The sequence below is a fragment of the Bombyx mandarina genome, chromosome 04 (assembly GCF_030267445.1).
Source record: "Bombyx mandarina strain Sakado chromosome 04, ASM3026744v2".
NCBI lineage: Eukaryota > Metazoa > Arthropoda > Insecta > Lepidoptera > Bombycidae > Bombyx > Bombyx mandarina.
This window is the reverse complement of record NC_143211.1, coordinates 4,299,418-4,314,657: the sequence shown is the minus strand read 5'-3', so window position 1 is coordinate 4,314,657 and position 15,240 is coordinate 4,299,418. Positions and strand designations below refer to the sequence as shown.

Below are 15,240 nucleotides of genomic sequence, written 5' to 3'. Positions count from 1 at the left end.
AATTATATTATTTCCAACGTTTCGAATACCTTATGGTCTCTGTTGTCATGGAAACCGTAAAATTGCTTTTAATATTATCAACTAGCGACCCGCCCTCGCTACGCTTCGGAAACATTAAATTTTATTAGTGATAGCTGAGTCTCGCGATGTTACCTGCGATTATTGTTGTACCGCGGGTGACGCCGCGGGGCGAAGCTAGTCTAAAAAAAGTAGCCTAAGTTACTCCTTTTATTATCAGCTACCTATCAGTGAAAGTCTCATCAAAATCGGTCCAGCCGTTCCAGAGATTAGCCGGAACAAACAGACAGACAGACAGAGAAAAATTGTAAAAAATGTTATTTTGGTGTATGTAGCGTATATATATCCATATGCATGTAGTAAAAAGCGGTTATTTCAATATTACAAACAGACACTCCAATTTTATTCATATGTATAGATTGATGATTCACTGTCTACTTGAACTGTTCCATTATGTTTATTAATCTGGAGTATATGTAGTTCGTTGCGTTGATGGCAAAAACGAAATCTAAATGATTGAATTCTGGCATGGGTACTTTGAACTTGCCGACGACGGATTTCAAGGATCTTGATAATCTATGTACGTCATTCGGTGTCGACAGCCAGTCGTTGTCAGCGTAGTGAAGGAATGCAGGTGTCCGAATCGCGCTCAGATTGTATGCGGGCGGTCTAAATGTACCGTAAACGAATTTGTTCTTTATCCACCCGTGATTGAACTGTAAGAACTCATCGGATTTGTAAATCTGACCGAAGTGTACGAATTGCCTTGTGGATGAGCCCGCTGGAGTGTGGCCCATCACTACTGGCAGCATTGTCTGTAATGAGAAGACACGAAAAGTTAATTCGCAATGAACTAATTCACCTTAGTGGTACTCTTCCAAATAACAACAGACAGTACAGGTTGACTATTAGAGAAAAAACTATTAGAGATTTGAGAATGACAGAGAAAAAGGGAGATGGCGAAGATGGTTAAAAAAATGAGCAGGGCGTAATAAAGTGTTAATTAATTTTTTATTATTATTATAACAGAAGATTTTGGAACACTGGAAGTTTTATTTTATGCGCTGCGATCCCCATTCTAGACTGGTATTGATCGGAACGATTTGGTTGGTATCTAATTTGGATTCTTTAAAAGGCTTCCAAGCCTACACTATAAAATTTGCTTACTTTATTCAATTGCTCCTCGTTGAAACCACAGACTAGGAACAATAGATTTGTACAAAGGAACTGCGTGATAGCTTCCTCAACACATACAGTTTGTCCGGCAAGTTCGTTAATTTTGCCGTTCGGTAATAGCTCGTTTTTTCCCAATAACTTGAATATTAACTGCAAAATTGAAAACAGTGTAACAACTAAAACAATTTTCTGACTAGAGGATTGTACATTAATCGTCTGACCGGCTGCTAATCCGAAAATATGGGTATGCGACAGTGGCTTTCTTAAGCTAGTACTAGAAACTTCTTTTCGATTATGCGCTCTCAGTAGTAGATAGTGTATCTTTTTTTATTTATTTTTTTATTGTTTAGGGTGGTGGACGAGCTCACAGTCCACCTGGTGTTAAGTGGTTACTGGAGCCCATAGACATCTACAACGTAAATGCGGCACCCACCTTGAGATATAACTTTTAAGGTCTCAGTATAGTTATCCACCCTTCAAACCGAAACGCATTAAAGCTTCACGGCAGAAATAGGCAGGGCGGTGGTACCTACCCGTGTGGACTCACAAGAGTGGGACCTCTTATACCACCAGTAATTACGCAAATTATAATTTTGCGGGTTTGATTTTTATTACACGATGTTATTCCTTTACCGTGGAAGTCAATCGTGAACATTTGCTAACTACGTATTTTATTAGAAAAATTGGTTTTCATTCAGTACTGTTTCTTACAACTATTCCTATAACTCCTATCAAGAGTATTTCAGGTTTGGATTTTGTTAGCTGGTTACCAGAGTCTATCGATATCACGCCGTGAAGTTACCAATCTGCAATCTCAAAAGCCACCAATCTTTACTACCACTAGTCTTTGTCCTCAATTGTATTGTATAACGGCTGTACCCACCCATCAAACCGGTATTACTGATTTGCAGCAGAAAAAGGCCTAGTGGTTCTGCCCACCGGTACGGCACCAGCAAAACTACGCTACTACCTTTCTATTTTTGCGTAATATGTGCATTTCCATTTAGCGCAGTAGTTTCAATAGCATCGAGATGAGTGGCTTACTTCGCAGCTGCTTGAAGTCTGTAGACTCTAATAATCACTTATAGCTGCTAATGTGCCCTGAGCTGTAAAGACTAGATCAGGGCACGGCGAGTTAACAAAGAAAACTTTTACAGTTGTAATACACGTAACTGTTCGAAGGTACCAAAACAAATGGGCAAACGTCGTAACACAATTTGGATTTGAACAATTCAATTGAGTTGAGTGTTTGGTATAATTAATTAGAAGTACAAGAGGATTAACTAACTTCCAAAGTGTTCGTAAATGGAGCAATGGCCTTCACAAGAGGGCTCCTCACGTTTCGTAGATACACGACCGGGGCTAAAGCTTGCATAGCCGAAACCTTGTCGTTGTATTCCGGCCGAGTGGACGTCATCACCCAGAACACTGTGGTGCCCTGAGAGAATCCAATATACTGAATTTTAGGCGCACCGGTTTCTTTGATGACGTAATCTATCATTGCGGGCAGGTCGTAGTAACCTATTTCGTGCCAGCTGAATTTCCAAAACTCTGAGGAAGTGGCCACTAAGGATTTGTGATGACGAGAATACGTGTTTCCTCTAGCGTTTCCCATCCAGACGTCATATCCGATTTCAGCTAAGATGTATGCTGAAAATAATTACGAAAAACTAAGAAACGGTAAACATAATATTGTATACGAAACTATTTTTGTTCTGGAGTTGATATTTAAATTATAGTTTGATAATAGTTATATCTAAATCGTTAGCTATTTTCCGAATAAGTACTTTAGGAGCACGTGCTATTTATTATAGTCTTAAAAAGGTGAAAATAGTTTATTAACGGATTTATTGGAAAGCTTACGTGCTGTGAAAACTTACCTAAACCTTTCCCGGGGGTCATAAGCACCCATTCCGCAGAGGACGACAGTAGTCCATGCTGTAGGAGCACAACCGGCTTGGGGCCTTTTTTCGCGTTGTATTTGCCGTTAGGTACTCTATGCATTTCCAATATGTATCCGTCTTCTGTGTAAACTCTGTGTATTTCGCACGGGTAACCGTATTTACGGATTAATGTGAACTGCGTTGAAAGACATTTTCATTAATTATTTGATATATTTTATTGATTTAAACTTGTACCGTGGATAGGTTTTGTCTTTTTTTAGGTAGAAGACCTCACAGCTTATAAGTTGTTGTATTTTAACCTGAGTTTGTAGACGTTACAATGTGGCGACCGTGAAATAAGAACTTAGAATCTCCTGAAACTGAACACAAAACCGGTTTGAGCCGGATGTAGTTAGAATGACGGTACAAAGTGGTTCACATTAAATCTTAACACCAGTCCCTAACTTTGTAAATATTTTCATTTTTTTTTATAACATGATGGTAGGCCTTCATCGTGGAATTACTTAGAAAAAGGGACACGAGGCGTCCTACCCATTAGGCCACGATGACACTGAAACGTATTTTTAGGTACCAGTAAATTAGTTTGGTCTTAGCAGCCCGATGTGGACGCAATGTTCCCATCTTCATGGTCATTGGTGTCAGAGGTCACTGCCACCCATGGGTTCCAAAAATGATAAGAGGCACCGTCGTGCCTCTGTCTATTTTAAAGTACTCTGTTGAGCCTACTTAGACGAAAAACATGTCATAGCATTCCGAAAATATCGATAGGGAAAGTTACTTTTAGAGTTTCAACCTACGTGGGAGGATGATTGCTCCAAAACCATTATACCAGAGATTCGAAGGTAAAAGGACAGGAACGTACCATCTCTAAGAGTTTCTCTGAGAATAAACGGTAGAATACTATGATAACGTATAATTAATCAAAAATAATAATGACCTCAAACAGAATAGATGTGTAACATAAGGCAGCCTTTTCGCCTAGATCCATTTGCGCTAGGTGATCGATTTGTTAATTGTTTTGAAGTGATCGTTAATCGCGTTTTAAAATAAGCTTTAGCCCCACTCATTGGCCTTAACGTGAAATTGAAAACTACATAATAATTCAATATTTTATGTGACTAAGATGGTGTACGTTTTGAAGGCTTTATTTAAATAATCAAAAGCCGCTAATTAGTTTTAACTACTGTTTTAGATTTCCTCTTCGAACTCATCGATCACGACCAAGAGGGTTCGGCGAGCAACTAAATAACTCATAGATACACCGCACTGAGTTTTTTGCCGGATTTTCTCAGTGGGTCGCGATTCCGTTCTGAGGGTAGATTCCACGAAGTACTGCCATTGCTAGGATAGTAAATTCTCTCAGGTTGAGCCGGTGAGCTCACCTATCCGTCCGGGCCTAGCTGAAATAGCCCCCTTAAGCTACCAGCGGATTGCAAAGAAGAAAAAAAGGTTTAGATCTGAAAACACTGTCGTTCTGCCACAAACTCAAACAAAAACAAATTTTTCAAAAGATACCCTAGATTCATGTGTTTATTTTCTACTTTGCCTACGGATTTCGCGCTTATGTATGTACTTTCGTGCTGAATGTTTTTTTTTATGATTGAAGGATTACTAGTGGCCCGGAGGCCTTTCCATTTCCACCAAGACAGGTGGGCGAGCAAAGGCTCAGCCAAGGGGGGTGGAATTGGCTAACAGCTGCCCGAGCGCCTCCGAGGGGACCTAACAACTCAAGAGCAGACGCTTCGCGAATGAATCTACTACCGTATCGGAATCGAGACCCGCTGAGAAGATCCGGCGAGAAACTCAGCGGGCTGATGCATGGGTTAGGTTGCACGGTTGCACGGTTACCGGGATCCCTTAGCCTGCTCCTAGTGTTGGAGCTGAAGGGATCTAATGCAAGAGTTATTGGATCTGATGAATCCGTAAGGACGTGTCTAGGGCGACGACGGTGACTGGCTCCTGTGTGATCAGGATTCGGGAAGTAGTCAGCGGCGGCAACGATAAGGCAATTATCATGACGCCTAACCCTATTGAAGTGGCGTTCCGACGCTGACTTCATGTGTTTGCGGATCGATTCAAGGCCCAGATCCACGGAGCCTGCGGAACCTGCAAAAGGATTGTAGGGATTGGAGGATTACTATGTGTGTGCGGGCCGCGTGAGCGAACACCGCACTCGCGTAATTCATGACGGGTCTTATGCAAGTTTTGTAAAGTGTCACCTTGTTCCGAAGGGACATTTTACTTCGCTTACATATCATGGGGTAAAGTCTGCTGAGAATAAACGCGGCACGGTCGCGAACTGTTTTAATATGCGGGCAGAATGTCTTGGATACATCCAGGGTGAATCCAAGGTACTTGACCTTCCTGGCCCAGGAAATAGGTTGACCAAAGGGTGATCGGGGCTGTGAGATTTCTCCTCCTAACGCGGCAGGAAATTCGTGTAGAGTTTCCCCTTTGAAATAGCAAGCGCGCATGTACTTTCGTTATAGATGTATAAATTAGAAAATAAATACAAATTTTATTCATTTTGTGATTAGAGGTCTGAAATGTTTCGAAAGAAACAGGCTTTGTTTAACTGAAATTAAATATCTAGCCAATACAATTACATTTAAATTTTACGAAACATCTTTCACCCTTGTAAAATGCGACGAAACGGAAACGACACTCGAAATGTGATGCTAAATAGAGACAAACATACACATCTATGGAATTTAGTCTGCGATAGAATGGAGTAGAATAATTCTGAAGATTTGAATTGGGAACTGGTATGTTTTTACGTATTAGAATAAAATAAACGTTCCATAATTAACAGTCCCAAAATGAAAATTTATTAAAGTAAAAAAACGTAAACAGAATAGGTTCAAAAATACTGACTCCAAATTAGTGGCGTAACGATCTTAATTCGCGCCCGCGGTGCAATACCTTTTTAGCGCCCAGTTCGAAAAACATATTTTATTATGTAAAATATACTCACAAATAAATAAATAAAGTTATAGTCTCAAGCTAGGCTTTAAATTTGAGAAAACAGCACTAAATATTAAAAGGTATGTATTTATATTGTATGTGATATTATTATATATTATTATATCCAGAAAACAATTATAATAAAAATAAAAATTATCCAGAATTTTTGTCTCCTTTGTGTTAAGACCTGTTACCAGCAATGTTAATGACTTAACGTATAAGTTTGTAACTCACATCTGATTCTGTAGAAGCGATGTTTGTAAACTTACCGTATCTAAACGCGCATCTTCCAGTATACTTGGATCAGTGATCCTCTGAATATTTCTATAAAAGATTTCATCTGATATTTCTGCATAGCAGTAATTATAAGAGAAAACTAAGATTGTCGTTAAAAAATATCTAAACATGGTTTAGTGTTACTACAAGCCAACGACAATCCAGGCGATCTGTGGTCGATTGACTGAAATGTATTGGATTCTTTCACAAGAGATATATCATGACTTATTGATAAAGATAAGACAAGCTGCTGCGCTTAAGCGTTTCTATATCATGTTTACTACTGTTATTAAACAAAATTACGTTATTATTTAAATATTTTGTATTATGTAATTGCACTATTTATTCGATTAATTTCATAATTTACCTATTGGAATTATTAGAAAGTTTTAGCTATATGACTCTAACAGCTGAACCTCTCAGAAGTCAAATTAGATTAATTTTTTTTTGGCAAAAACGCAAGCCGCTTCTAGTATGAAGGTATAACATTAATGTAAACAGAATTGTATGTAAATCACTCGACGCAGAATCGATCATGAGCACACACGAATTCTTACCACCACTGTCTCTTTGCTTTGAAGCGATCATGTCATGGTTGTGATAACATTCGTGTTGTGGTATCGATGTGATTTGGTATCCACATAAGACCAGTTTGACCATGAGTTGTTTCGTCAATCTATCCTCTTCACCCTCAAGTCTTATAATGTGACGCTGTTGTTCTTTACCTTTCGCGACATGTAACGCATCGTATGTACAAAATTAAATATGATCGGATTGCGACACCGTGACTTTTTGCCATCAACATAGTTTGTTCATCTATGCATAACAATCTTAACAATAAACAAAAAACAACATACGCTGTCGACACAGCCTTGGATGAATATTAAATGCCGATAAGTGTCAGTATTACGAAACCACTCGTTATGAAGGTGAGATAACAATTAATAGGTACAGTATTAATAGTTTTCATCAAAGATAAAACAAGTGTGTCCCTATTTTAGTTATTAAACGACCTTTTATCTGATTATGTTAGAACGGACGCAGGTGCTTCTATCGTTAACCGAAGTGTAGAGCCAAGGTTAATTAATTTTAAAACTCATCAAGTTTCAAACTTCGGTATTGATATAGACAAAAAGGTTTATATTGTTCAATAACCAGATGGTAAATTGTTGATGCGCATAATGTCCGCTCATTGTCTAGGTACTTGTTTTTGCTGTAGGTACAAAATAATATTAATTTCTATTCGGCACTTTGTTTTATTTCTTAATCGCAAAAGTTATAGCTATATTTTAATGTTTTTTTTTATTGCTTAGATGGGTGGACGAGCTCACAGCCCACCTGGTGTTAAATGGTTACTGGAGCCCATAGACCTCCAGAACGTAAATGCGCCACCCACCTTGAGATGTAAGTTCTAAGGTCTCAAGTATAGTTACAACGGCTGCCCCACCCTTCAAACCGAAACGCATTACTGCTTCACGGCAGAAATAGGCAGGTTGGTGGTTTAGCTATTATGGCAGGAAGGAATATATAATTTGAGTGCTAAGTGGTTTTCGGAACTACGAGTAAACGCCTTTCCAAAATATCGCGAAGTGTTAATTGCATTGGAAAATGAATAGGTTCTGAGAAATGGGAGCACTGTTTCTCTGGCGCGTTCGCCTCCTTCCACCAGATGGTGAACTTGCAGAAGTGGCCGAAGCGTCGTTGTGTGAATTTGTTTTATTTTATTAACTTAATGTTTCCTCAGATATAAATGTGTTTTAATATTAATGTATAAATTGTTTTATATTAATCGTTCAAATCTGCGAAATTGCTTAAGAGTTGGAAAATGAAACAATCGTTGGACGTGGTTCTTAAGAGTTTTCCAAAGAGTCCACTGATCTTTCATTAAATTTCCTACTGGGACAATAATTTATTTAATTTCATTTCCATTCATCACAACTTTAAACAAATCAACTTCATTTTCTTCCGCTCAGTTTTATGCTTCACATACCAATAGCATGCCTTTAGATGAATGTAATAATTGAATGTTTTGTAAACTCAACACTGGCAACAATGGCATCGCCTAAAGAAAAAAAATCACGTAATCCTTCTCCTGCCCTTCTCCCAGTCACTTGGAGTCGGCGCAACATGTTTTCACTTTACATCCTCTTTTATCATATACCATGTTTTCGCTCATTCCCCTCTTACACGTGTCGTCTTTCATGCAATACATCCATTTCTTCTTAGGTCTACCTCTTACTCTAAATTTATAATAATATTTAATAAAAAATACAGACTGCAGAAGTGCAGAAATGCACTATTAAAAGTAAATTAAGTGAAAGCTAACTTTTTAGTGGGACCTGAAGGGCGATGGTCTCTGATTTTTTTAATTCGTAAGTGGGGGTTTCTCTACTTTTAAACAAGTAATATGTAATGACTGATTATTGGGAATAAATAGTGCATTGTCACAATAACAAAATACTATAATATAGTGTGTTGATTTGGAGTATAATACTGCCTGTGTGGCTCTTTGAAAAAGCCAATTGAACTTTCAATAAAGAGCCGTTTTTTTACTAAGAATACTAGGAAAAAAAACCTAATTTGCCTTTTTTTTATTGCCTAGATGGGTGGACGAGCTCTCAGCCCACCTGGTGTACAGTAGTTACTGGAGCTCATAGATATCCACAACGTAAATGCGCCACCCACCTTGAGATATAACTTCTAAGGTCTCAAGTATGGTTACAACGGCTGCCCCACTCTTCAAACCGAAATGCATTGCTGCTTCACGGCAGGGTGGTGGTATCCACCCGCGTGGACTCACAAGAGGTCCTACCACCAGTAATTACGCAAATTATAATTTTGCGGGTTTCATTTTTATTACACGATGTTATTCCTTCATTGTGGAAATCAATCGTGAGCATTTGTTGAGTACGTATTTCATTAGAAAAATTGGTACCCGCCTAAGATTCGAACACCGGTGCATCGCTCAACACGAATGCACCAGACGTCTTATCCGTTAGGCCACGACGACTTCAGAACTCAGCCTAAAAACATAAGTTACCAACGGCCGCAAAAAAATAAAAAAAACATTGATTGTTGTGAGTAACATTTTTAATCTGTATCATTGTTTTCTTTTGTTGAGTTTGATGTCGATTTGTGTTTTTCTATTATTTCTTCTACAAAATTATGCCAAACTCGATGTGAAACTAGTGTAAGAATATGGCAAATCAAGAAATAAGTCTGAAATGGAACGGTTATCAGAGTAACATATTGACAAACGTGAAAGAACTTTATAGAGATGAAGGGTTATCCGATGTTACTTTGGTTTCGGATGGGCAGTGTTTTAAAGCTCATAAAGTGATACTATCAGCGAACAGTTCCGTTTTCAAATCAATATTTCAGGTATTTCTATTTTTTTTATATTATTTATCGTTTAATTTTTAATAAATATAATAATTGACGCCCACGCATTTTTTCACAGCAAAACCCCCACAAAGATCCAATTATAGTGTTACATGATATCAACACAGCCTCATTAAAGACTTTGTTGACGTTTATGTACAATGGCGAAGTTAACGTGACTGAAGAATTCCTTCCTATTTTATTGAAGACTGCTGAAATATTGAGGGTATGTGGCCTGTCCACTGGGAGTGAAGCTGCCACCAAAGAAGATGAGGTTTGTACTCGGTTCATGAATGCTCAATGTACTCGGTTCATGAATGCTTCATGAATGAATCATCGATGCTGTGTTAGTAACTATGTTAAGACAACCATAAATATTAGAAAAAATATCATATTTTATAAAACAAGTTTCTTTGTATAACTGAGAAAGTTGATCTAAACAAAAGTGATGCTAACATGTTAATGCTACAAATATTAGGTACTCATATTTACTAATATTACATTTTTTCCAATGAATGATGTATTGGCTCTGGATGATTTGTATATGTAACAATAAAAAATAATGTACCTTTAAATACAACTAAAATATTTTTTTGTTTTCTTCCTATAATATGGTATACCCATAATAAGTAACACTTAATTGGAACAAATTCTATTTTCCAAATTTGTTTTACACTTTTAAAATTATATTAGGTCTCCATCTACAGAAATTGTTTAATTGCCTAGGGTGCTTTTTAAGATTTATCAAAATGATAATCAAGATAATAAAATATTTATAACTATTGACACCACACATGCCATGCTTTTTTTACATATAAATTTATTTTCCATTTTTTAGTTTGGTCTATAAAAACATATTTTTTCATGCCTTTATATATTATGTTAGTAAGTGATGTTGATTTTCTATGATTTTAGAAATCGGCTGGATCAGTACAACCAAAAAAACGTAAGAAAAGTGAACATGAAGATAATAATAATAAATGCAAGAAAATTTCTACAAAACTTGAGACTCCACCTAACACTAGTATTACAATAGATGCATCAAAAACTTCTGTGAGTATCTAACATAACCATGAACATATGAACAAAATAATGTTTACTAAAGATGATAGAAATAAATCAAAAAAATAAATGCAATAAATGCAAAAAAATAAATGTATTGGAATCATTTAGAAAATTGGTGATGCTATTATTGGAAGTACTAAAAATATATTTACGTAAATCATTAATGCTTGCACTAAATACTACAGCCTCAAAAATAAAACATTGGAGTTTAAACATTAAAAAAAGAATTGCATGTTTTTGAAACAAGTTTCTCTTCAACTATTTTTGTCTTAGTTTGATGGAATGTATGATAAAAATGGCCGAACATAAAATTCATTGCATATTAGAGAAAAACATGAGGCTAACTGTGGTGAATCTTGGTTTTATGTTTTGTTAAACTAAATGAAGGTTTAAATTTATTTATATGCCTAATATTTATTTTAATAGTAAATAAGGTAATAAAATAAATAATATTATATATAAAATGTTGTATAAATAAAAGTGTATACTATTTTTCACTACTATTTTTTTGATGGTGTGATGTATTGAAGATTAGTTGCAGATTGATGGTATCAATTTAAAGCTTCAATTATTTTCGTTTTAGTGTTGTAAACAAAGCTCGCATAAGAAGTGGTTTGTTAAATTTTCAGAATGTTGTCTTAAAAGTGGAGCCAATTGATTCACCCCTCACCGATTATTCCGGAGATAATACTAATGACACCGACATTGCTTTACTTGAAGAGACAGAGAAAAAATATTGTATCAATAGTGAAATATCAACGAAATCAGTTTGTACGACAGGACCTAATAATCGTAACATTAAAAAATGGATAAGTGAAGTTAGCAGTACACAACCCAGCTTGAGTTCTAATGACAAAAATACAGTTAGCACTGAAGATGATAAAGATAGTTTGGAGATTGATAAAGAAGTTGAAACCGTTCTCCAAAGTGGAACAATAGTAGAATCATTAAGTATTACGACTGAGAATTTGAATGTGGTTTCTAGTGAGGCTCAAAATTGTAAAGGTAAGTAACATGTGGACAAAGGACAGCCATTGATGTAATATAATTTTTATTATAATTCTGAAGTCGTCGTGGCCTAACGGATAAGACGTCCGGTGCATTCGTGTTGAGCGATGCACCAATGTTCGAATCACAGGCGGGTACCAATTTTTCTAATGAAATACGTACTCAACAAATGTTGACGATTGACTTCCACGGTGAAGGAATAACATCGTGTAATAAAAATGAAACCCGCAAAATTCTAATTTGTGTAATTACTGGTGGTAGGACCTCTTGTGAGTCCGCGCGGGTAGGTACCACCATCCCGCCCATTTCTGCCGTGAAGCAATAATGCGTTTCGGTTTGAAGGGTGGGGCAGCCGTTGTAACTATACTGAGACCTTAGAACTTATATCTCAAGGTGGGTGGCGCATTTACGTTATGGATGTCTATGGGCTCCAGTAACCACTTAACACCAGGTGGGCTGTGAGCTTTTCCACCCATCTAAGCAATAAATAAAAAAATTACATTATTTTACATATTTCTTTTCTTATTTACAACAGTTCTATATAAATTTATAAATGACTGCAACTATAGTACTACATAGACTACAGCTTGTGAAGTGCCTACAAGTACCCTTTGACACTAGATTTTCATTAATAATATTATCACCTTTAAGTTTTTCAATTAACTTTCTGTTAATTTTAGTTTTCACAGTTGGGAACCGTTTTCAGAAATTTTCATTTGTTTCCGTGAGAAGTGTATAAGTATTGTCAGCCACTGAATATCTCAAAGTGTGAATTAAGATTCAGGTATTCTACGAGCTGTAAGCTTTTCTTTTAATGAAGGGGACTATAAAAAGTGAATTTTTAGGTATTTTGTTAGTCTGCAATCTTTAAAGGATGTTTATATGTTTCAGATAAAAGTAACACCTGTTATGCGAATCCTTCATTTCCTTGTCCGTTTTGTCCACGAGTCTACAACAGCTGGGGGTATCGAAGGAGACATGTCAAATCTAGGCATCTCACTAACAAGTAACTATTTCACATTATAATAGTACATCTTTAGACAAGACTGATGTTTTTAATAGTTTCATTAAATGGAATTCAATAATTACTATTCTTATTGAAAGCACAACGCTTTCAGGAATATCAATGTATTCTTATTATTGACAATAGTGAATGTAATTCAATTGTTTTATTTTCAATTAGCATTTTTTTTTTAAATATCATGTTACTGAAATTACATTTCTAATTCGGGCAAAGTTTCACCATTTTAATACGCTTTTAATAGCTTCAGACGTATTTATTTTTGTAACAGAATCTTTCAAGATGATTTTGACCCCCTTCAAAACGTCGGATTAACTCGAAATTTTGTATACTTATTAAGGACCAATGACAATTCAATATTTAAAAAAAAATTGAAAAAATTGAAATTCAACTAAAAATGAAAAATAAATAGTTAGTTTATAAAATCCAACTAAAAAATAGAAAATAATTTTTAATATATTTCAATTAAAAATAGTGTAAGAAAAAGTGATTTTATTGTAAAAAAAAAGAGTGGGATGCATGGTATCAGTAGTTATAAATATTTTATGAACAGATATGAGTTAGAAGGGTTATTTTGATAATATCCTGAAAAGCACCCCACGCTTTTTTGCAATAAAATATTTTTTTTTAATAATTGAAGGACAAGTCAACGCTCTTGTATTATTTAACACTAGCGACGCCCTCGCTTCGCTTCTGAAACTATAATTTATTATTGATTTCTCCACTATTTAATGCATGTTATTATACATATAAACCTTCCTCTTCAATCACTCTATCTATTAAAAAAAACCTCATCAAAATCCGTTGCGTAGTTTTAAAGATTTAAGCATACATAGGGATAGACAGATATAGGGACAGAGAAAGCGACTTTGTTTTATACTATGTAGTGAAGAACATGCGTCGAGAGGGTTTTGAATTAATAAAATAGAAAAGCCTGAATTATTGCAGATTGTCATGTAAATGGTGCGTGTCGGTACTGGCGTCGACCGGCGCGTGGTACTCCCACGCGACCAGAGCACACGGCGTCCCGCACGAGGAGGCGCGGAACTCGCTGGTGGTGATGGTGGAAGCCCACGCCGTGCTCACCATGAACGAGCCCAGCGTGACGCAGCTGCTGGGCCAGGTCAGCATGGACGGCAGCGTCAGCGACAAAAGCACATAGGGTACGTCATATACAGCGTGTTCTTATATCTACGATTTTGTCATCCGTTGATTTTTTTATCAACAAGTTTTTTAGTATAGATCTATTATGGAGGTAACGTTTCGACATTAAAAATACAAAATCCATCCGTTCATTTAAACTTTTTTGCTCATTGTAATAATAATAGTAATTCTCTTAACCGTAAATATTTTAATGTACGCTTCTAATTATTATTAACAAAAAAATACTATTTCGTAATATTGACAGTGATATTATCTGGTCTTATAATTTAATATTATAATCTTAAGGTTCACTTTGGCATTTAAGTGAGCACGGCTTAGATGTAAATTAAATATGACAGGATATCATTTAGATTTGTGTCATATAAGGGCACTATAGCGAATGTTATAAAAATCCTATGGAAGCTGATTGAATATTGTACTTTGATTTAAAGCTCTCTTTATTTATAAGATGTTTAGCTTGTTTCCAGTGTAGTATAATCATATTCACAAACCGTGAGTAGTAGCTTGGGCCAAAGATGCCATAAATGATGACATGTGCCATAGGAATGTCACGAACACATTCAATGGTTTTCAATAGCCTTAAAATTAATTGTGTGTTTTAAATGCTTGTGATCTCATCGAAAATAAGAGATTATGAAAGAAAAAAGTGTATTGTGTTGTTTGTACTTTTATATTCAAATTGTGACGAAAGAGCGTCTCACCAAGGTGGGCCGATGACCCGGCGACCGCTGGACTCTTTCAAGTCAGAACCAGTTATTGTGGCGAAACTGGGAAAGGTTCAGCAGTGTCCTATGTCCAGCAATGGATTTCAGTAGGACGATGAATGAATCAATCGAGGGACTGGGTTGAATTTGGGTTTTTAAATTTTTTTATTGATTATGTACTCAAAAAAACCCATTTCAAGTCAAACTACAAAATTTGCAATAACGAACATGAATAGATAACTTAATAAATTACGCTGTATGTCTCCTAATAATTAAATTTGAATATGGGTGTTCAAATCCTTAGCTTCTTTTAATTAAAGATTTTTATATTCCTATAGCATTCTAGATTTGTTATAAATTTACAATAAATAAATATATATTGAAGCTAAATAACATTCAACACAAACGGTTCAGATTATATGTAGTTTTGTTCTGTCTACAGTAACTAAAATTAATATAAATCGCTTTAAAAGATCCTAATCATGACACTTGAACCCTCCGAAAAGAAATTTTAATAATAACGAAGAATGAAAAAATAAAAATATTTTATTATTGTATT

The 15,240-nt window shown here is 35.9% G+C and overlaps 2 protein-coding genes across 2 annotated transcripts; one reads left to right on the top strand and one right to left on the bottom strand.

The window, feature by feature from the left end:
- Positions 1–95: 95 nt before the first annotated feature.
- Positions 96–6,730, bottom strand: LOC114247173 (lipase 3). Its single transcript, XM_028180047.2, has 5 exons — positions 6,332–6,730; positions 3,075–3,273; positions 2,483–2,844; positions 1,186–1,344; positions 96–833 (listed from the first exon to the last, which is right to left on the bottom strand). The coding sequence occupies exons 1-5, from the start codon at positions 6,467–6,469 to the stop codon at positions 453–455; spliced, it is 1,239 nt and encodes a 412-aa protein (XP_028035848.2). The 5' UTR covers positions 6,470–6,730; the 3' UTR covers positions 96–452.
- Positions 6,731–9,421: 2,691 nt separating this feature from the next.
- On the top strand, positions 9,422–15,223 carry LOC114247165 (uncharacterized). Its single transcript, XM_028180036.2, has 6 exons — positions 9,422–9,719; positions 9,799–9,993; positions 10,635–10,772; positions 11,414–11,789; positions 12,684–12,798; positions 13,762–15,223. The coding sequence occupies exons 1-6, from the start codon at positions 9,537–9,539 to the stop codon at positions 13,973–13,975; spliced, it is 1,221 nt and encodes a 406-aa protein (XP_028035837.2). The 5' UTR covers positions 9,422–9,536; the 3' UTR covers positions 13,976–15,223.
- Positions 15,224–15,240: the final 17 nt, after the last annotated feature.

Bases quoted from the DNA above. Each gene is read 5' to 3' on its own strand.
- LOC114247173 (XM_028180047.2), bottom strand. From the start codon at position 6,469: ATGTTTAGATATTTTTTAACGACAATCTTAGTTTTCTCTTATAATTAC. The intron at 2,845-3,074 runs GTAAGTTTTCAC...AATTATTTTCAG, and splicing joins GACCCCCGGGAAAGGTTTAG to CATACATCTTAGCTGAAATC. The intron at 1,345-2,482 runs GTTAGTTAATCC...TCAATTTTGCAG, and splicing joins CATTTACGAACACTTTGGAA to TTAATATTCAAGTTATTGGG.
- LOC114247165 (XM_028180036.2), top strand. From the start codon at position 9,537: ATGGCAAATCAAGAAATAAGTCTGAAATGGAACGGTTATCAGAGTAAC. The intron at 9,720-9,798 runs GTATTTCTATTT...ATTTTTTCACAG, and splicing joins TTTTCAAATCAATATTTCAG to CAAAACCCCCACAAAGATCC. The intron at 10,773-11,413 runs GTGAGTATCTAA...TTAAATTTTCAG, and splicing joins TAGATGCATCAAAAACTTCT to AATGTTGTCTTAAAAGTGGA.